At 37.1% G+C, this 22,061-nt stretch overlaps 3 protein-coding genes across 4 annotated transcripts in view; 2 read left to right on the top strand and 1 right to left on the bottom strand.

Annotated features, from left to right (window-relative positions):
• The first annotated feature begins 6,169 nt into the window (after window positions 1–6,169).
• On the top strand, window positions 6,170–8,508 carry LOC115235620 (homeobox protein abdominal-A homolog). The gene is made up of 2 exons (XM_029807523.1): window positions 6,170–7,113; window positions 8,492–8,508. Exons 1-2 carry the CDS (start codon window positions 6,360–6,362, stop codon window positions 8,506–8,508), a joined length of 771 nt encoding a protein of 256 aa, XP_029663383.1. The 5' UTR covers window positions 6,170–6,359.
• Window positions 8,509–10,305: 1,797 nt separating this feature from the next.
• Window positions 10,306–13,824, bottom strand: LOC115235608 (basic salivary proline-rich protein 2-like). 2 transcript variants are annotated; one of them, XM_029807504.1, is made up of 6 exons: window positions 13,423–13,824; window positions 13,179–13,255; window positions 12,768–12,849; window positions 12,435–12,657; window positions 11,046–12,253; window positions 10,306–10,795 (listed from the first exon to the last, which is right to left on the bottom strand). In XM_029807504.1, exons 1-6 carry the CDS (start codon window positions 13,480–13,482, stop codon window positions 10,586–10,588), a joined length of 1,860 nt encoding a protein of 619 aa, XP_029663364.1. In that variant the 5' UTR covers window positions 13,483–13,824; the 3' UTR covers window positions 10,306–10,585. The 2 variants fall into 2 exon arrangements, with proteins under 2 accessions (XP_029663364.1, XP_029663365.1); XM_029807505.1 differs by having other exon boundaries at window positions 12,435–12,642; window positions 13,423–13,823.
• A 1,531-nt stretch (window positions 13,825–15,355) lies between these two features.
• The window catches only part of LOC115235609 (homeobox protein abdominal-A homolog), a 25,338-nt gene continuing 18,632 nt past the window's right edge, over window positions 15,356–22,061 (top strand). Inside the window, exons 1-2 of the mRNA XM_029807506.1 lie at window positions 15,356–16,509; window positions 20,547–20,579. Of these exons, the coding sequence (XP_029663366.1) occupies window positions 15,756–16,509; window positions 20,547–20,579 (787 nt within the window). The 5' untranslated portion in view covers window positions 15,356–15,755. The remainder of the gene's footprint in view (window positions 16,510–20,546; window positions 20,580–22,061) is intronic.

The following is a 22,061-nucleotide window of genomic DNA, read 5'->3' as shown; positions in this document are numbered from 1 at the left end:
ATCTGTAATCGTTCATGTAATTTCTAATAATAATAATTGATTATATTACATGTGTAAGATAAAATCACTATCCGCAATCTATCGATATACATGGTAAAATTAAATTGTATCAAATGCTATCTATAAATTATCGTATGCCACTGTGCAATCTCGCAGAATTATTAGAATTTTAATACATTTTTTGTAAACAGGTACATGTATATGTATATAAGCTATCTACGAAGCTTTCTCAAAATTTCTCACGAGGTAAAAGCTAGTTTTTATCTAGATAAGCTCGCACACAGTCGATAATGTAGTCATGAAACCTTGACCTTGGTGAACCTTGCTTTACAACCATGAAAATTTATCACTTGTCAAGTTTTTGATTCCGCAATATATTAAACGCTGTCGATGCAATATCGTTATTACATATTTATTTGCATGCTAGTTTATTTAATTTAAATTGCTATTTTAAACATAAAAATAAAAGGTATAATTATATATGTATATTATGTCAATAAATATAATTATTTTTTATAAAAATAATAAACATAGCTTTTTGTGGAAAAGAACTCTTGAAACATATTATAGTTGGAGAAGGGATATGAGTTGGCATCTATGTGCCAGAAGTTCTCCACAGCATTCCGGAGCTCTGAAACTTGAGCTTTATTAGTATACTGCTATCAATTTAACAGTTAACAGTTCATTAAAATATTTTTGGACAGTATTACTATTTTTAACACATATTTTTTGTTTGGATGATACATATGATAATTTTTCACGAGAAGCGATTTGCATTGAAGATTTATGTGACAGTAGTTAATTTCACACATAGATACATAGTATACATATAATATATTGCTGGTTTACTTTTATGTCTACGATGTCTCGACATTTAAAGATTATCTGCAAAATAAATGCCTTTAAATAAAATTACAGATTAGCATATGAAAAATTATATTAGCAAAAACTGATCGTTGGAAATATAAAATAAATGTTAACCTTATTTAGCGAGTAATAAAAATGCATATATAGAAAAATAAATATGAAAATTTTTAAGACACAAAAATTGATGTAATATCCAATTTCACGCATAAACTGAAAGCACACATACAGATATATTATCTATTAATATTCCTCTATTATATAAAAACGCGAATAAGAGCATAATTATCATTTTATACAATGATATTTGATATTATTAGATATTTTGAATATATAATAACTATATAATTATCGAACAGCTTTATAACGGCAAACTAAAATTACGCAATCTTTGTGCGCATAGACCTGTGATCTTGTTTGACATCTCATTACTTGTTCTCTGTTCTATGCAAATTTATCTGTGATATAAATCTGAGTTTCTAGGAGGGATTCTGATATCCTAAGGCCAAGCTTTTTTGTTTGCCGGACAGGCATACCGGTATGCAACCGAAGGTCGCGAAATGCTTTTATCTTCTCGGAGATGGCACTAGGTGCTCTTCCCCAATCGCTAGGGCGTCTCCCCAGATGGGTTCGAGGACCAGCATCCACCGACCGCTGGCCGATTTCTCCTTTTTGCGATCCAATCCACTATCCTTCTCTTTCGTCCACCGAAAAGTCTACGGATTCGCCGAAGGACTCGGCGTGTCCAACGAGTCCACCGACAGAGCGACACGTTCCATGTTTCAACGGGGAAAGGGAGGGTGCAAAACACCTTCCTCTCTTTCTTTCTCTTTGTCCCCTAACACATCCTTCCGCGGATACACACACCAAATTTTCACCTTTCTTCATCTTTTTTGTAGCACCGCACGCTTGTGGCGTGGTTGCAATTTACATTCCCTGGTGTTCGAGACAGGTACATGTGTGTCTTCGTTTGTAGAGGAGACTGCAACGTGTGTTCACATGCTCACTCTCGTCTGTATTTGTATGTACGAGCGTGTATTATGAATGTGTATGTGTGTGTAACTTTGGTTATATTTGTGTTCGTGCCTTATCCAGTCGAGCAAAGACGTTGAGATCCGACAAGCGATCGTTGATATAATTGGACCGGTCGGACTATGCACTGGTCAGTTTTCTGGGATTACATTCTTGAAATCTCTTTGTTTCAATTCATCACCGGAACTTTACTCTTGTGCAGCTGAACAACGAATTGATTGCGCTTCGCGGAATTTCGACGAATTCGATACGTTTTGAGAGATTATTTATTAATGATAAAAAAAAGAAAGCTTAAGCATTAACAAAGATGACATTAAATTAAAACGTACATATTATTTATATCTCAATTTACATTTTACACCAAATTACTGAATTTTGTCTACCTTGTCTCTTCTTAAAATTATGCGATTGAAAAGAAATATATTTTACAAGGTAAATTGTGTAGTTTTACATTTAGATAAGCTGCATTTAGCTTGAAATATGTGGAATATGCTATAAATATAACAAAATTAACGATAAGAATGACAGATATTAATAAGAAAGTAAATTTATTGAACTTTTTTATTCTCTTACGTTTCAAAATATCAGAATTAAGATTTTTTGAATTTGATTTCAGAAGAGAGCGGTCTTCGTATGATTTTTTATCCAATATTTTATATGGTAAGTACTTGGTGTTGTGTTGTGATTCCAAGTAGCTTTGTAAACACAACTAAGGTTACATTTTTTAATTCATGTATACATTTGTGTATATATCAAACAAATTTATGTGAACCTAAATACTTCTACAACAGGTAAGTTCTCTTTTAATAATTTTAATTTAATAATTTAAGCAACCATTATCTTTAAATTTAATAATTTAAGTAAGTTGGTATGCATAATACTTTTGATTTATTTTTGAGATTGCGATACTTAAATAGAGAAGAAAATATTAGAATTAAAATTAGAAATTATTATTATAACTTTTCATAAAAAATAATCAAGATAAAACTATCTGTTAGAAAAGTAGTCAATGGTAGCAGGTACTAAAACAGAACTGAAAACGGACTTGTGAAATCGTCGATTTGATGCATATTTATGATTATACTTTGACTACTAATTTCTAAACGAAGTTCTTGAAATTCTTAGTTATAAATTACATTGTCATATTTTTCATTAATATGAGTAATGCCGGTTGTAATAATATTTCTTTATAAATCCTTAAAAAATATTTTTTTAAATTCCTAATGTAATTTACAATTATTGAGGGAAAAGAATTTTTTAAAATTCTTTTTTAACTAATTAATTATCTCAAAAAAAATGATTACAGCGATACAACAATTACGAAACGAATAAATATGTTTTCTATTAGACAAAAGTATATGAAGTTTGCCAACGAAATAGAATGTGTAAAATGAGTTGTCCATCGTAAGAAACGTTGCAATCTAAGCTGTAAGTTTTATCCGCCCCCTCCAACCTCTTGCACCTTATTACCTTTGCGTGCGATATTCTCGGTACACCTTCTATCATGATATTCGCCCCCTGATGTAAGCCGCTCCCTCTCGCGAAAGCCGCGTCACCTCTCGCCCCAATGCGGCGTCACCATTCTCACGTAGAAATGCCACTGCGATATCCCAACCGGGACGAGTTCAGTGGTTTCCAAAAGTCGACGAGTCGACGATTCGACGGCAGCCGTATCGCGCCAATTTCTGTAATACTTGGCGAAAGCAGAGACGAGAGAAAGAGAGAGAAAGGGAGAGAAAGGAAAGGTAGGAAAAAGGGGAAGAAAAATGTGAATCAAATGTCTTTTTGTGTTTTTGACAGATATTCAATGAAATTATGTATATTTTATGGACTGAAAAAGGTAAATCTCTAAAAGGTACTTTAATATCGTATTAAATTTCAACTATCTAATAACAGCTATTTTTATTGTTATGTATAAGAAATCATAAAACAAAGTATGAAATACAATGTAAATTATTTTTCTTGAAATGAGATACTCTTGGATGTCTCGATGACAATGATTCATAATAGTATTCAGTGCAACAAAACGTCGTTTGAGATTGACTATGTAATATTAGTTTTATTTATTAAATTATATATATAACATCGATTAAATCAAATTAATATATATCAAATATATAAAACAGAAAAAATAAAAAATTGAATCACAAAAACAATAAATATGTATAACAAACAGTAAATATGAGAAGAAAATAACAAGCCTCTAAATGGAAAATTTATATGATTATATGTATAAGAAAATAAATAAGTAGAATTACTTTGTTTTGTACTATGTGGTATAAGAATACTCTATCGTTGGATAAGTAAAATTTATAGTGGACTAATGACTAAAAATATACATAAATATGATATATATATATATATATATACACAGGATTACTGAAAATCTCGCGAAAATTGATTGACTCGCGCATTAACTAACCACAAACCGCTCGTCCGTGCAGCATATTTTTGTTATAATATAGCTTATGCGTATGATCGGCAATTATCGGTAATTATTCTGCGAAGTATGTATCCAATTTCGGGAACGAAAGAGAGACAAGAGATTGGATCATTTCCGAAATAGAGAGCTTGGGAAAGCAACGCCACTGACGGCGAATATCAAAGCTTGCGGCTTTTTCTTTGACAACCATAGAAATATAAACAAATATATATTATATAGTATATATATATATATATATATATATATATATTTATTTATAAAAAACTGCTGCTTTTGAAGAAGTATAATCACATGCACATCAGATTATCAAGTAAAAAATAATAAGAAGAAAATTCTGCTAAAATAAAAAATATGCCCAATGCAATTGCAAATATAAGAAAAGTAATTTTTGGTTGTAAATGAAAGAGAAATATACTTGATAGTGTATTCTCTCTTCAAGATTTAACAGAATCACGAATATAGTCTCTGCATCTTTAAAATCCTAAAACTAATACAGGATAGGAAAGGAAGTGAATAACGTGTACAAAGCAAAAAATCGAAAAAAGTGCTATCCTGTAGGATCTAAAAGAAAAAAAAAATAATTTCGACGGAATAGAGAAGACGAAGATAGCGTAAGAACGAGATAAAAAGACTGCACTCAAACGAGAGAAAGAGATAGAAAGAAAGAGAGAGAGAGAGAGAGAGATAGAGAGAGAGAGAGAGAGAGAGAGAAAGGAAGAAAGAGAGAGAAAGATAAATAGAGAGTAACCTAGAGAAGGACAGAGAAAATACCGTGTGAGACGTTGGAACGTTGCGAAGTATAAGGCAACGTGGCGAGCACGACTGCACTGGCGATGAAGCGAACGTACGGACCGTCGGACGGACGGAGCACGCCGGGTATACGCGAGCGAGCGAGTGAGAGATGCGTGGAAGCCTAAGTGTGGGAAGAGAGTCCGTGATATCGGCGAAAAGGAAGATCGGAGCGAGAGGAGAACCGATGGAGAAAGAGACCCATTCATCTTGGCGCGCCTAGTACGGCTGCGATTGGTCCGCCTCGGGTGAGGCCGCGCCACGATTGGACCGCTCTGTTTACCAGCTGGTACCCCGGCGCGTTCGCGGCGACACACGCGAGAAGAGAGGGGGGAACAGAACGGGAGAGACAAGCGGCGCCATTATTGTAAGGGGTTACATTTAGCTCGCCGTGGGTTGTAGTACGCGGCGTTCGGGATAGGGGGCTATAGTACCTTCATGCATGGCCCATAAAGGATTCGTCGACTATCCGAGAAGTACGCAAGAAACGGCTTCTAACACCTGACAGGGGCCACGCTCTTCTCTTCTCTCTCCTCGTGCCGTCGCCGGGTTCTCATCGTCGCCCAATTTCCGAGTTGGGACTACGAGTTGGGTCATCCGGGGTGGGTCCGGTTGTGAAGAAGGACCCGCTGCTTTATCGCCGATTCTTATTCCGATATCGGATGGATTCGTAATCGGGAGGGCGCGCGATTACGAATCGAGCGGACGGTCGAAATTTTCGCACCGCGAGTATCCGCGAAGATCCGCGGCTCTCCTGACCCCGAGAGAGAGATCGAGAGGAGGGACATGTCATTTGCCATCGCGGACAATCGGTGATTCGTGGTCCAGTCGTTTCCCAGTGACCGCGTGCATCCCACCGCGTTCGGTATTGTTGTTGTGATAATGTGCTGAGTTGCATAAGTGGTACCGGTAAAAGTGGACGTTAATTGTTGATAGGGAAGGAGATAGTGGACGGGCGCGGGGAGAGCAATTAAAACTCGAGATATCTTCTTGGAACAGGCGACGAAAAAAGGTGTGCGCGGTTTCCTCGAGCGAGAAAGCGCGTTTTCTTTGATTGTCGATCGAGAGACCAGTGTATGTATTGTCATCCGTGTGATATTACGGATTATGCAATGAGGCAGCAGCCGATGGACGTGTCGTCACGGTGTCGGTGTTGAGACACTCGTCCCGGTCGTCTTCCGTCCGGGCGTGTTCTCGGCATCGGGTCCGCATCGGCACCGACAGCGGCGATATGAGTACGAAATTCATAATTGATAGTATGCTACCAGCTAAGTACCAACAATTTCATCCGCAACAGTTGTTCTCAAGCGCGAATCCAGGTACCATCCAGGCGTGTACGACGAGTCCGGCCACCGCGAGTCTAGAATCGAGTCTATCCGCGGCTGCAGTAGCGGCCGCGGCGGTCAATTACGCGCAACAGCACAATTCGCCGAGCCCGACGGGTTCGAGTCCCCAGCACTCGGGTAGCTCTGCTTCCACATCACCGGCGGCGCGTACGACGTCCGGAATGTATCCATACGTATCCGCCGCGGCGGCCCATCATCATCATCAGCAGCAGCAAGCGGTGGCGGCCGCCGCCTTCGGCGCCACGTCCAGCATGGTCCCCGGTTTCGGTTCCACGGCTGCGTCTAGCGCTGCCCTGGCCGCCGCCGCAGCCGTGGATGCCGCGACTGCCGGCGACAAGTCCTGCCGTTACACGGCCAGTTTAACCGGGAACGTGGCCCCCGCGTCGGCCGATCCTATGGTTAACTATACTTTGGGTCACCATCATCAAAACGGCGCTACACCCGGTAGCCTCGTTTCTTCCGCGTCCGCTTCCTCGGCCGTGTCCGCTGCCTCGGCCTCCATGGCGGCGGCGGCACAATTCTACCATCAGGCGGCCGCCGCATCGGCCGTCGTTGATCCTTTGACGTCCTGTCAACAACCTACCACCGGTCAACCTGGGATCTCTGACATACCTCGGTACCCGTGGATGTCGATTACCGGTGAGTTTTCCTATAGGTTGCGATTTGTTTTCTTTTATGGTCTCTTTTTATTATTATTTTTATTACTGCTGGGATTGATGTGAACGAGATGTTTTTTTTTTGCAAGATGTAATACATCGTGACGAGAATTCGCGATTTCATTGTCGTAGTTGCTTGACTATATCGTGGGTAGTGTGCGAATAAACTTTTGCAGAAGTAGACTTATGAAGAAAAAAAATTATGGCGTCGTAAAACACGTCTTAGGCACGTCTTTCTTTTAGCTGGCTAATTTGGCGTTGAATTGGTTATTTCCTGAATACCGTCGAATTATTAAATAAAACTGTAATACACTATTTACAAATTAATATTGTATAAATCAAATATACAATGGACTCTATCTAATTTATATCGAATGTTAAATGTTTCTTTATTTCGATTATATAATTAATTATTAAAACGTATCAAGAATTGATTAAAAATATATAAGTCTGTTTCTGCATCTTTATAATATATCGTATCGATTGAATATCGCTGCGATACATTTTTCTTTTTTTTTCATGTTGCATGATTGAGAAAATATGCATTAAGGATCGCAATTTGCATGAAATTTTCAGCATGATGTGACGACAAGAAATGCTAAACTGCTCTCTATCGCTATTAATCGTCTAAAATATAAAGAATGTATAATATAGTAAGTAAAAGAATATAGGAACAATTAAATGCTATCATAAAAATCATCATTAAACTATCATTTATTATCATATAATAATTTTAATATATAATTTACTTAATGCGAACTCTTTTCTTTTAGTTAAATGATATAATCTTTATGCAAAACTACATGAAATAAAAAATTACGTATAACTATAATCCTCTATTTTCATTGTTTAAATCTATTTGAGAGAGATTTAATTTATTAATCATTTCTTTAAATTACAAATTATATTGCGGAAAAATAGAAATATATTATATTAGATATTTTATTTATATGAAACTTATATATAGAGAAAAAAGGAGGAAAAAGCGGTTTCTTTTTTATAAGATTATTATTTATAATTTACAATCTTAATTAATTTCTACAAAAGTTGCAATTTTTATTATAATTATGTTGAAAGACACCTAGACAACAGTTTATTTGTGGAAACAATATACATATAAGTATATAAATATTGTATATTTTTTCTGACAAGAATGGTATGCGTTAATAATTGTATATCGTTCATATTTCTCTTCTTTACACGTGTTTTCATCGATGGCGCGTTTGATAACGCTAGATAATGACGATACCTGCTGTTTCATAATTTTGCACGCATTAGAAAACATCTTATTTTTAATATATGTACATGACATATATACATGCAAGAGTACTCCCATTTTATCGCAATGTTTTTTATGACAGATTCTTCTGCTAATTAGTCGATTTTCCCCTGATGAAAATATCGAAATACTTATAATTTTCAATGGAAAATGACATTCAACAGTTTTTGATAAACTAGCATTATATGTGTCTTTAAAAATTATATTATATATTTTATATAGTTTATATATACATATATATACACACACATACATGAGAATGATAAAAATATTCTCATATTAATTTTAATCTTCACGATTTTGGAATTACATATTAATTTAGCCATATAATTATAGTCGTAGACGTAACATTGTCGATGAAAACGTTTGGCAATTTGGAATGTAACAGGTAATTTTCAAAGAATAACAGGCGTGACTATTGAAGAATAATACTTTACGTTATAAATTTGAGTCCCAGACGCTGTTGTTACCGCACGAAACTTAAAGTTACTCCCCGATACAATACATCGTATACTGCGCCTTGTCGGAGTAGTGTCTTTGTCTGCCAAGGTGTTAGCTAGGACAAAGCGCCGACGGTATTTATCGCGTATATTTGTGGCGAACAATACAAGTCGGAGTCTGTTGTCTCATTCTTGACGCTGACGCGCGCGAAAATTGTTTACCTTCTTTTCTCTCGTTCGATATTGTTGCGACGAACAGCACGCGAAATAACTCGCAAGAGGTCGCGTGAAAAATAGGCGTCGCGACTTCGTCCGAAGCGCGCTGACAGGAAACCAGCTGACTCGCGTCGCTTCTTGCGCACGAATAGCATGCGCGCAATTTTACATTGTCGCAATTTGATTTATCGTTCCAGGTATACTCCGTTAAAAACTCCAAGTTCAATTGCAACAATTGCCGTATTTGTCACATCTAAACAACGATTGGCGGCGCCGACTTGGCTGAATTCACGTGACGAACGAATTAGCACGCGTTTCGCGTACTTTTTAATCGGCTTTAAGCTATTTAAGAGTGTCGCCGCTTAAATTTTACAACGAAACTTTTCGGAGAACGATCTTTCGTTTGTCAATACACACACACACACACACACACACTCGTGTGTTGCCGCATAATAATATAATACAAGGCGTACCCTCTCTCTCACGGAGTAAGGGAATCGTGGAATATATTGCGATTAAGTTGTAATCTTTGAATATGCAAATTATTTTCCGAAGCCCATTTCGCTATCAACACGTTATAATAATACTTGGCGTTAACGTGTTAACTTTCCGTTTCGCCAACTCGTGAGGTCTCGCGTTATGCCCACCGCGAAATTATAATCACGCTCGTGTAATTTCTAATACGCGTCGCGATAGTGCCGATTAGCAATATAATATAATAAAACTTTCTGCTTATAATTTACACAATTGCTTAACATGTGTCATTATAAAAAATAAATAACGAACAAACTGACGCATTAATTCTTGTGTTTACATTATCTAGAAAGTTAAATCGCATAAATTATTCGGCGACTATCTCCTAATTAATTTTCTCAATCATGATTTTCAGAATAATCTACTTTCTGATTATTCTTATCATTTTATTCACTCTTATGAAATCTCAATCAATATTTTTATATTTAAATTTCTTTTACATTATTTAAAGCGTCATCTTTTACTTTAGTAGCGCTTTCGCATATTTTAAACGACAACAAAACGCAATTTGATATTATTTTCACTCTAATGCGCGTATGCGTTAATTAAATATAAACAAAATTATATATAAATTACTATAGATTATACATCACCCATTAAAATATGTAAATATTGAAAACTATCGACAGTTGTATTTATGTTCAACTGTATATTTATTATAGCAACTTTCGAGAATTTTAATTTATACCTAATTTTGTTCTAAGCATTTTTTTTTTTTATTACGATGTTAGATGTAATATATCACCAAAGATTGAATTATAAAGTTCTTCATACAATTCTTTGTAATCTCATCACTGGTGGAATCCTTTGTATTCATGTTAATATGGATATTCATAATATTTATATTAATATAATATTGTGAATTTATATTAATAATAATAATAAAGTACATTAACATACACAAAATGTAAATAAAAATGTAAATGAAAATATGCTCAATATACACATTAATCTAAGATCTATTTAAATTTAAGAATTAATGTATTTTATTGTGTTGGTGGTTGATAACCATAACCTCCATACTGATTAGGTGGCGGTGGCCCTTGTGGTCCTGGTGGAGGTGGCATGTGTCCACCAGGTGGTCGTGGAGGATATTGTGGATATCCTTGACCTGCTGGCGGTGGAGGGTAACTTTGAGGAGGATACTGCGGATGCCCATAGTGTTGTCCCCCTTGTGGTGGATGTGGACTATAAATCTAGAATTTTCAATATACAAATATATATAATAAATAAGATAAATGCATTATTTAGTCATATCTGTATCATACGACACTTTTTCACATATAAATAAATACAAAATTTTCGATAATAACTTATATAATTAAGGAAAATATAATGTAATGAATCTCTCTATCTCTCTCTCATGTTGTAAAACAAATAATAAATATAGATGGTTAATTGCTTAGTTAGTTCAATGTATCTAAGTATAAATATCTTGAACAATACCTGTGGTTGCCCTCCTGGTGTTGGTGGAACATATGTTTGCGTAGTAGTGGGTCCATAAGCGGGTTGTTGTTGAGGACCTGGTGGTGGGGCGGGACCTTGCGGTGGTCCAGACGGTGGTTGAAATCCACTCGGGGCTGGACTCTGAGACGGCTGCTGTTGCGTCTGCGGAGCTGTTTGCGACTGTTGCTGAGATTGTTGTGGTGGCTGATGCGGCGATTGATGGGAAGGCGGTTGATGGGACGACTGATGTGATGGTTGATGGGGTGATTGATGCGGGGTGTGCGGTGGCTGATGTGGTGATTGATGCGGCGGCGGCGGATGCGGGGGGTGCGACGTCGGATGAGGTGTTTGATGAACAGAATATCCAGAAGGGGCCGGCGGAACCGGGGGTGCATAACTTCCAGCCTGCGATGTTGGTGGCGGACCACTACTTGGCGGATACGTCTGTGTTGAGGCAGACGGCGTGCTTGTTGGCTGACTCTGAGCATAAGTATTGCCGCCGCTCGCGGAGGAAGTACTAAATGGCGGAGATGTAGAAACGGGACCGTACTGTGTCGCCCCAGGACCTGGGCTCGGTTGGCTAACATAGTTGGGCTGAGGACCCGTATTTTGCTGAGATCCAGGTTGAGGGGGTTGAGTCGTGCTGGTTGTCGGAGGTGGTGGATAATTTTGCGGCGGAACATTATTCACATATGCCTGTGAGGATGGAGGGGGATAATTTCCAGGTTGTCCAGCGGCGTATGCATTTTGAGGTGGAGCTTGGGACGGAGGCTGCTGATAATTTGGTTGTGGACTAGGACTGCCATATTGTCCTGGTTGTTGTTGTTGTTGACTACCTGATGAGAAATTTTGCTGAGAAGCATTTGATGGTGGATAACCTTGCTGATTTGGCGGTGGAGGTCCGTATCCGGAAGGTGGCTGAGTCGTGCCCGGCGGTGGATAACCACCTGGTTGTGGACCATAGCTGTTCACTGTAGTTGGAGGACCATAATTTGGCTGCGTTGCTGGATTATATCCTTGTTGCTGAGAAGTGTTTGGTGGTCCATATTGGTTTGGTTGACCAGGAGTGTATGCAGATCCTTGCGGTCCTTGGTAATTAGAGCCAGGATTCTGACTGGCATATTGAGCAGGATAACCTTGCTGAGAAGGCTGTTGAGGATAACCTTGTGGGCCTCTATATTGTTGTGGACCTGGTGCAGTTGGAGGTCCTATATTAACAAATTAAAATATCACATGATAAAATATTACTTAATCTCAATCATTTAGCTCGAGATTATATTACAATTATATGTCAGATTTGATTAATATTTAATTACAAATCTGAAATAAATTCAAATTAGGAATATAAAGAAATTTCCGCCAATAGATTTAAACTAGAAAGAAACATACTATTTATGGAAGGTCCTTGACCAGGCATCACAGGTCCACGATAACCTTGTGCTATTGGTTGACCTTGATTAAAACTCGACATTGGCATAGTTGGCTGTGTATTTGGAGTCATTTCTCCTCCAGGACTAGCCGAAGCACCTGGACCACTTGGAAGCCCTTGTGGATTCATCATAGCATGCTGAGGACCATTCGGAATACCTTGAGGTAGCTTGGAACAAAAAATCTAATTAAATCCTACAATTGTTCGCAAAAATTTTATTTAACTTTATGATTTTATTGGATTAAACGATTTTTATTAATGAATGTTTTTTTGTTCTGAGATTTGTTGCTTACAGGTAATAAAGTTTGAAGATTCTGATTCACATCTGCAATAGATGCTAAATATACCAAGTTGCGATGTAACATTTGCTGGTATCTGAAAATTAAGTCTAATAAATCCCAAAATTAAAAAAAAAGATTGTTGATAATATTAAAAGAATGCATTTCTTTTCAATACTATAAAAAATAGCTTAGTAGCCATTATCTTGGTAAGAATTAAAATATTTAATTCCTATAGTATCTCCGGTAAACAGAAAAGTTTGTGCAGCTTTTATAATAGAGAATTGCAGCAGAAAATTGCACAAACTTTCTTTATTAATTATTAATACAATGTCGTTTCATAGACAATTGATTTAATTTCTACTAGAATTAAAAATATACAATATATCTGAAAAATATTGTACATTATCGTTTATTATTACGTACTGTACACATTCCTGTGCTTTGCCTTTATTTTGATACTCTTGAATCATTTGTATAAGTTGGCTATTCTCGTCAAGCATCTAGAGAAATGTATAAATGTATATATATACATAATTACAATTCTTAAAACAGTAAAATATATATATGTATCTCATATTTTACTTTTTTAATTATATATAAGTGATATATTTATTAGTTTATTTATAATAACTGCTTTTTTTTTCAAAGCTATAGTCAATTCCTTTACCTTCTGTATTTGAGCAGGATTTGGAGGGGGCCTACCACGTTGCGCAAAGGTCACAGACATTTTTTAAACAATTAACGATTCGTCTGTTCAATAAAAAAGATCGACACAATTCAAGAGATTTACTCTCGACGAAGATTTATCTAAAAATGTTTCACGTGCATGATACGTCCATTTTCGTCATATTTTCGGAGCATGTTCTTGCGATGACAACTTATCCAAAAGTGTAGAGATTATTTACACAGGATTACTGAAAATCTCGCGAAAATTGATTGACTCGCGCATTAACTAACCACAAACCGCTCGTCCGTGCAGCATATTTTTGTTATAATATAGCTTATGCGTATGATCGGCAATTATCGGTAATTATTCTGCGAAGTATGTATCCAATTTCGGGAACGAAAGAGAGACAAGAGATTGGATCATTTCCGAAATAGAGAGCTTGGGAAAGCAACGCCACTGACGGCGAATATCAAAGCTTGCGGCTTTTTCTTTGACAACCATAGAAATATAAACAAATATATATTATATAGTAAATTTTAATAAATAAATATATATATATATTTATTTATAAAAAACTGCTGCTTTTGAAGAAGTATAATCACATGCACATCAGATTATCAAGTAAAAAATAATAAGAAGAAAATTCTGCTAAAATAAAAAATATGCCCAATGCAATTGCAAATATAAGAAAAGTAATTTTTGGTTGTAAATGAAAGAGAAATATACTTGATAGTGTATTCTCTCTTCAAGATTTAACAGAATCACGAATATAGTCTCTGCATCTTTAAAATCCTAAAACTAATACAGGATAGGAAAGGAAGTGAATAACGTGTACAAAGCAAAAAATCGAAAAAAGTGCTATCCTGTAGGATCTAAAAGAAAAAAAAAATAATTTCGACGGAATAGAGAAGACGAAGATAGCGTAAGAACGAGATAAAAAGACTGCACTCAAACGAGAGAAAGAGATAGAAAGAAAGAGAGAGAGAGAGAGAGAGATAGAGAGAGAGAGAGAGAGAGAGAGAGAAAGGAAGAAAGAGAGAGAAAGATAAATAGAGAGTAACCTAGAGAAGGACAGAGAAAATACCGTGTGAGACGTTGGAACGTTGCGAAGTATAAGGCAACGTGGCGAGCACGACTGCACTGGCGATGAAGCGAACGTACGGACCGTCGGACGGACGGAGCACGCCGGGTATACGCGAGCGAGCGAGTGAGAGATGCGTGGAAGCCTAAGTGTGGGAAGAGAGTCCGTGATATCGGCGAAAAGGAAGATCGGAGCGAGAGGAGAACCGATGGAGAAAGAGACCCATTCATCTTGGCGCGCCTAGTACGGCTGCGATTGGTCCGCCTCGGGTGAGGCCGCGCCACGATTGGACCGCTCTGTTTACCAGCTGGTACCCCGGCGCGTTCGCGGCGACACACGCGAGAAGAGAGGGGGGAACAGAACGGGAGAGACAAGCGGCGCCATTATTGTAAGGGGTTACATTTAGCTCGCCGTGGGTTGTAGTACGCGGCGTTCGGGATAGGGGGCTATAGTACCTTCATGCATGGCCCATAAAGGATTCGTCGACTATCCGAGAAGTACGCAAGAAACGGCTTCTAACACCTGACAGGGGCCACGCTCTTCTCTTCTCTCTCCTCGTGCCGTCGCCGGGTTCTCATCGTCGCCCAATTTCCGAGTTGGGACTACGAGTTGGGTCATCCGGGGTGGGTCCGGTTGTGAAGAAGGACCCGCTGCTTTATCGCCGATTCTTATTCCGATATCGGATGGATTCGTAATCGGGAGGGCGCGCGATTACGAATCGAGCGGAGGGTCGAAATTTTCGCACCGCGAGTATCCGCGAAGATCCGCGGCTCTCCTGACCCCGAGAGAGAGATCGAGAGGAGGGACATGTCATTTGCCATCGCGGACGATCGGTGATTCGTGGTCCAGTCGTTTCCCAGTGACCGCGTGCATCCCACCGCGTTCGGTATTGTTGTTGTGATAATGTGCTGAGTTGCATAAGTGGTACCGGTAAAAGTGGACGTTAATTGTTGATAGGGAAGGAGATAGTGGACGGGCGCGGGGAGAGCAATTAAAACTCGAGATATCTTCTTGGAACAGGCGACGAAAAAAGGTGTGCGCGGTTCCCTCGAGCGAGAAAGCGCGTTTTCTTTGATTGTCGATCGAGAGACCAGTGTATGTATTGTCATCCGTGTGATATTACGGATTATGCAATGAGGCAGCAGCCGATGGACGTGTCGTCACGGTGTCGGTGTTGAGACACTCGTCCCGGTCGTCTTCCGTCCGGGCGTGTTCTCGGCATCGGGTCCGCATCGGCACCGACAGCGGCGATATGAGTACGAAATTCATAATTGATAGTATGCTACCAGCTAAGTACCAACAATTTCATCCGCAACAGTTGTTCTCAAGCGCGAATCCAGGTACCATCCAGGCGTGTACGACGAGTCCGGCCACCGCGAGTCTAGAATCGAGTCTATCCGCGGCTGCAGTAGCGGCCGCGGCGGTCAATTACGCGCAACAGCACAATTCGCCGAGCCCGACGGGTTCGAGTCCCCAGCACTCGGGTAGCTCTGCTTCCACATCACCGGCGGCGCGTACGACGTCCGGAATGTATCCATACGTATCCGCCGCGGCGGCCCATCATCATCATCAGCAGCAGCAAGCGGTGGCGGCCGCCGCCTTCGGCGCCACGTCCAGCATGGTCCCCGGTTTCGGTTCCACGGCTGCGTCTAGCGCTGCCCTGGCCGCCGCCGCAGCCGTGGATGCCGCGACTGCCGGCGACAAGTCCTGCCGTTACACGGCCAGTTTAACCGGGAACGTGGCCCCCGCGTCGGCCGATCCTATGGTTAACTATACTTTGGGTCACCATCATCAAAACGGCGCTACACCCGGTAGCCTCGTTTCTTCCGCGTCCGCTTCCTCGGCCGTGTCCGCTGCCTCGGCCTCCATGGCGGCGGCGGCACAATTCTACCATCAGGCGGCCGCCGCATCGGCCGTCGTTGATCCTTTGACGTCCTGTCAACAACCTACCACCGGTCAACCTGGGATCTCTGACATACCTCGGTACCCGTGGATGTCGATTACCGGTGAGTTTTCCTATAGGTTGCGATTTGTTTTCTTTTATGGTCTCTTTTTATTATTATTTTTATTACTGCTGGGATTGATGTGAACGAGATGTTTTTTTTTTGCAAGATGTAATACATCGTGACGAGAATTCGCGATTTCATTGTCGTAGTTGCTTGACTATATCGTGGGTAGTGTGCGAATAAACTTTTGCAGAAGTAGACTTATGAAGAAAAAAAATTATGGCGTCGTAAAACACGTCTTAGGCACGTCTTTCTTTTAGCTGGCTAATTTGGCGTTGAATTGGTTATTTCCTGAATACCGTCGAATTATTAAATAAAACTGTAATACACTATTTACAAATTAATATTGTATAAATCAAATATACAATGGACTCTATCTAATTTATATCGAATGTTAAATGTTTCTTTATTTCGATTATATAATTAATTATTAAAACGTATCAAGAATTGATTAAAAATATATAAGTCTGTTTCTGCATCTTTATAATATATCGTATCGATTGAATATCGCTGCGATACATTTTTCTTTTTTTTTCATGTTGCATGATTGAGAAAATATGCATTAAGGATCGCAATTTGCATGAAATTTTCAGCATGATGTGACGACAAGAAATGCTAAACTGCTCTCTATCGCTATTAATCGTCTAAAATATAAAGAATGTATAATATAGTAAGTAAAAGAATATAGGAACAATTAAATGCTATCATAAAAATCATCATTAAACTATCATTTATTATCATATAATAATTTTAATATATAATTTACTTAATGCGAACTCTTTTCTTTTAGTTAAATGATATAATCTTTATGCAAAACTACATGAAATAAAAAATTACGTATAACTATAATCCTCTATTTTCATTGTTTAAATCTATTTGAGAGAGATTTAATTTATTAATCATTTCTTTAAATTACAAATTGCGGAAAAATAGAAATATATTATATTAGATATTTTATTTATATGAAACTTATATATAGAGAAAAAAGGAGGAAAAAGCGGTTTCTTTTTTATAAGATTATTATTTATAATTTACAATCTTAATTAATTTCTACAAAAGTTGCAATTTTTATTATAATTATGTTGAAAGACACCTAGACAACAGTTTATTTGTGGAAACAATATACATATAAGTATATAAATATTGTATATTTTTTCTGACAAGAATGGTATGCGTTAATAATTGTATATCGTTCATATTTCTCTTCTTTACACGTGTTTTCATCGATGGCGCGTTTGATAACGCTAGATAATGACGATACCTGCTGTTTCATAATTTTGCACGCATTAGAAAACATCTTATTTTTAATATATGTACATGACATATATACATGCAAGAGTACTCCCATTTTATCGCAATGTTTTTTATGACAGATTCTTCTGCTAATTAGTCGATTTTCCCCTGATGAAAATATCGAAACACTTATAATTTTCAATGGAAAATGACATTCAACAGTTTTTGATAAACTAGCATTATATGTGTCTTTAAAAATTATATTATATATTTTATATAGTTTATATATACATATATATACACACACATACATGAGAATGATAAAAATATTCTCATATTAATTTTAATCTTCACGATTTTGGAATTACATATTAATTTAGCCATATAATTATAGTCGTAGACGTAACATTGTCGATGAAAACGTTTGGCAATTTGGAATGTAACAGGTAATTTTCAAAGAATAACAGGCGTGACTATTGAAGAATAATACTTTACGTTATAAATTTGAGTCCCAGACGCTGTTGTTACCGCACGAAACTTAAAGTTACTCCCCGATACAATACATCGTATACTGCGCCTTGTCGGAGTAGTGTCTTTGTCTGCCAAGGTGTTAGCTAGGACAAAGCGCCGACGGTATTTATCGCGTATATTTGTGGCGAACAATACAAGTCGGAGTCTGTTGTCTCATTCTTGACGCTGACGCGCGCGAAAATTGTTTACCTTCTTTTCTCTCGTTCGATATTGTTGCGACGAACAGCACGCGAAATAACTCGCAAGAGGTCGCGTGAAAAATAGGCGTCGCGACTTCGTCCGAAGCGCGCTGACAGGAAACCAGCTGACTCGCGTCGCTTCTTGCGCACGAATAGCATGCGCGCAATTTTACATTGTCGCAATTTGATTTATCGTTCCAGGTATACTCCGTTAAAAACTCCAAGTTCAATTGCAACAATTGCCGTATTTGTCACATCTAAACAACGATTGGCGGCGCCGACTTGGCTGAATTCACGTGACGAACGAATTAGCACGCGTTTCGCGTACTTTTTAATCGGCTTTAAGCTATTTAAGAGTGTCGCCGCTTAAATTTTACAACGAAACTTTTCGGAGAACGATCTTTCGTTTGTCAATACACACACACACACACACACACACTCGTGTGTTGCCGCATAATAATATAATACAAGGCGTACCCTCTCTCTCACGGAGTAAGGGAATCGTGGAATATATTGCGATTAAGTTGTAATCTTTGAATATGCAAATTATTTTCCGAAGCCCATTTCGCTATCAACACGTTATAATAATACTTGGCGTTAACGTGTTAACTTTCCGTTTCGCCAACTCGTGAGGTCTCGCGTTATGCCCACCGCGAAATTATAATCACGCTCGTGTAATTTCTAATACGCGTCGCGATAGTGCCGATTAGCAATATAATATAATAAAACTTTCTGCTTATAATTTACACAATTGCTTAACATGTGTCATTATAAAAAATAAATAACGAACAAACTGACGCATTAATTCTTGTGTTTACATTATCTAGAAAGTTAAATCGCATAAGTTATTCGGCGACTATCTCCTAATTAATTTTCTCAATCATGATTTTCAGAATAATCTACTTTCTGATTATTCTTATCATTTTATTCACTCTTATGAAATCTCAATCAATATTTTTATATTTAAATTTCTTTTACATTATTTAAAGCGTCATCTTTTACTTTAGTAGCGCTTTCGCATATTTTAAACGACAACAAAACGCAATTTGATATTATTTTCACTCTAATGCGCGTATGCGTTAATACTTTTATAATTTTATTTACTTCTGCTTTTATATTTGATATACTTCTTTGAAGAATTTACGGTTTTTTCGAGCACTTTTACTGTCATATGTCTATTCATGCGTTAATAAGTTTCTTATCTATTTTATGAGTATATAAGAATAGCTTTACGGCTTAGGGAGAGCGAGGTGAATGATTCAGCTGACAGTGTAGCGTGACGATTTTAGTTTGCGAGACCTCGTAGTGGAATCAGAATCACGTTGGCAATCTATAAGTATACATTTTCTCTTCATAGCGCACAATCAATATTATTTCAGTTTTAATTTAATCGTAAACGAATGGACAATCGCGAGTGTAAGAACATTGCATTTTTATGTATCAGTTATTCTAATGTAGAGCAGTAATACAATAACAAACAAGTTTTTAATAGATTATTGAATTGATGCATATTTATGTATATAAGATATGCAGATATCGATTGTGTGTTATTTTGAGTCTAATTAATCTAAATATAAATATATATGTCAACATTTAACACATATTTTTAAAATTATTCCGATCTTTTATTGTGGGAGATCAAAGACTATTTTGAAGTTTTTAATATCTCTTAGGTTACTAATGACAATCTAATTTTATCTCTTAATTATTAAATCCACTCGTTTGCCATTGCCGTTTAATGTTTTCGATTAACTAAATTAGACTTATATAGTTTCTTCTTTTCTATTTCTTGAACTGTATCTTAATCTTATGTATGTTTATGTAATGTTTAATATTAATGCATGTGTGTTATGCGTTTAAACCATAATGTATCTTGTGAATGTTATATTGAGAATGTTATGCTTAAAAAATCTTGCCTATTGCGTTATCTTAAGTGCATTTGTAAAGTTTTGTAGCTTTAAACTACGCATGAGAGGCTGACTTTTGAAGTTGTATATTACCATCTTATTTGATATCATGAGCAAAAAGGCAGAAGACACTTCTCGACTGATTTGATTTTCTTTGGATGTTTTAATAAACCTTTTTGTTTTTCAGATTGGATGAGTCCATTTGATAGAGTTGTGTGCGGTGAGTATTGCTATTAATTTTAGGATGCTTTTATATCATCATTACATTATACTATAATACTATCATTATTTGCGCACATATTCGTTACATTATATATATTCCATATTTCTGCGAATATACAAAATATAACAAATTTATATCTGAAACTGTTTGTAAATCCAAAAATTTTAATTGTGGGAAATGATATTAATTATTCGGGAAGTCATAAAAATAATAGTTTTTTAAAACTTCAATATAATTAATACTATTTATATTAATTATGAAGCATAGATAATCCTCTGAAGGAAACTACATCTATTTCGAGAAATATTACATAAAAGTATTTTGATCCTGTGAATTGTTTTTAGTATTGATAAATAGTATTGATAACCCTTTCATATATGTTATGTGTAGAGTGTTAATATAATATGAAAATCTCTTTCTATTAATTTATATCCACTATATATTATATTATATCCACTTTTTGTTCCATAAAGAACGTAATGAGCTCTCGCAAAAATATAAGTGTTTAATATAAGATCTATATGTCTCAGACAAGGCTTAGACTTCAAGAGAAAAATGGTTCTTTCCATATACGAGGTTACGGCCCCACGTGCTAGCCACATTTCTTTCTTTCTTCAGTTCTTTCTTAAGTTTAATGTATAGACAAAATATACTATGGCCATTTCTTAGACTGAAAGAGAGCAATAATCTTTTCTATTCTTAAGTTTTCTTCTAACAACACTGACCTTACCCGGACATTACGTTTTCATGTACAAAATTAAAAGTTACAAGTAACATTTCCAAAAAACAATTTGTTCCTACATTATCGAGCTGTCGATCAGTTATTCGGGTTTAACAACCTGGTCATAAACCTACGACAAAAAGTGATATAGTTCCAAGTGTGCCGAGATGCCAAGGTAATTGTTCGGGTCGTTTACGTGGATCGTGCTACTGGGCTCTACACGCGCCAAGTCCTTACCCTATTCATTTATGTTAGTTGCGCATGCAAAAAGGACATGTATATGGGCAACTACACCTGTCGTCACCGTGATAATGTTAGTCGCGAATAATCTCCGTGACTATCTTTTATACGGCCACTTACGAGTCCACAATAGCGCAGTAAATACCGATTAGATAAAATTAAAACTTCAGTCGTTGGCTTTTATCGTGATGGTTTGTTTACATCAGGCGTATCATAATTTCAAATAGGCATTGCCGATCACTATACGAAGTTAACAACTGTAGAGGGAATGCTTAGCCCGGTAGGAAATTACATTCCGATATATTCGAACGGGATATATAATATCTGTCTCCATATACATTCAATTGGCCGATGAATGAGAGAATACGCATGTATTCGCCATTATACATCCTACTATTCCTTATTAATCTTTCGTGGATCTGCATTTGTATATTTCAAGTTATACCACTAACAAGATGAACCGTTATTATTTTATATTAGCATTAATTAATTAATTATTTATATATTTTTGGATTAAT

Source organism: Formica exsecta, unplaced genomic scaffold, assembly GCF_003651465.1.
Source record: "Formica exsecta isolate Colony F162 unplaced genomic scaffold, ASM365146v1 scaffold228, whole genome shotgun sequence".
Taxonomy (NCBI): domain Eukaryota; kingdom Metazoa; phylum Arthropoda; class Insecta; order Hymenoptera; family Formicidae; genus Formica; species Formica exsecta.
This window is presented reverse-complemented; position numbering and strand designations above follow the sequence as displayed.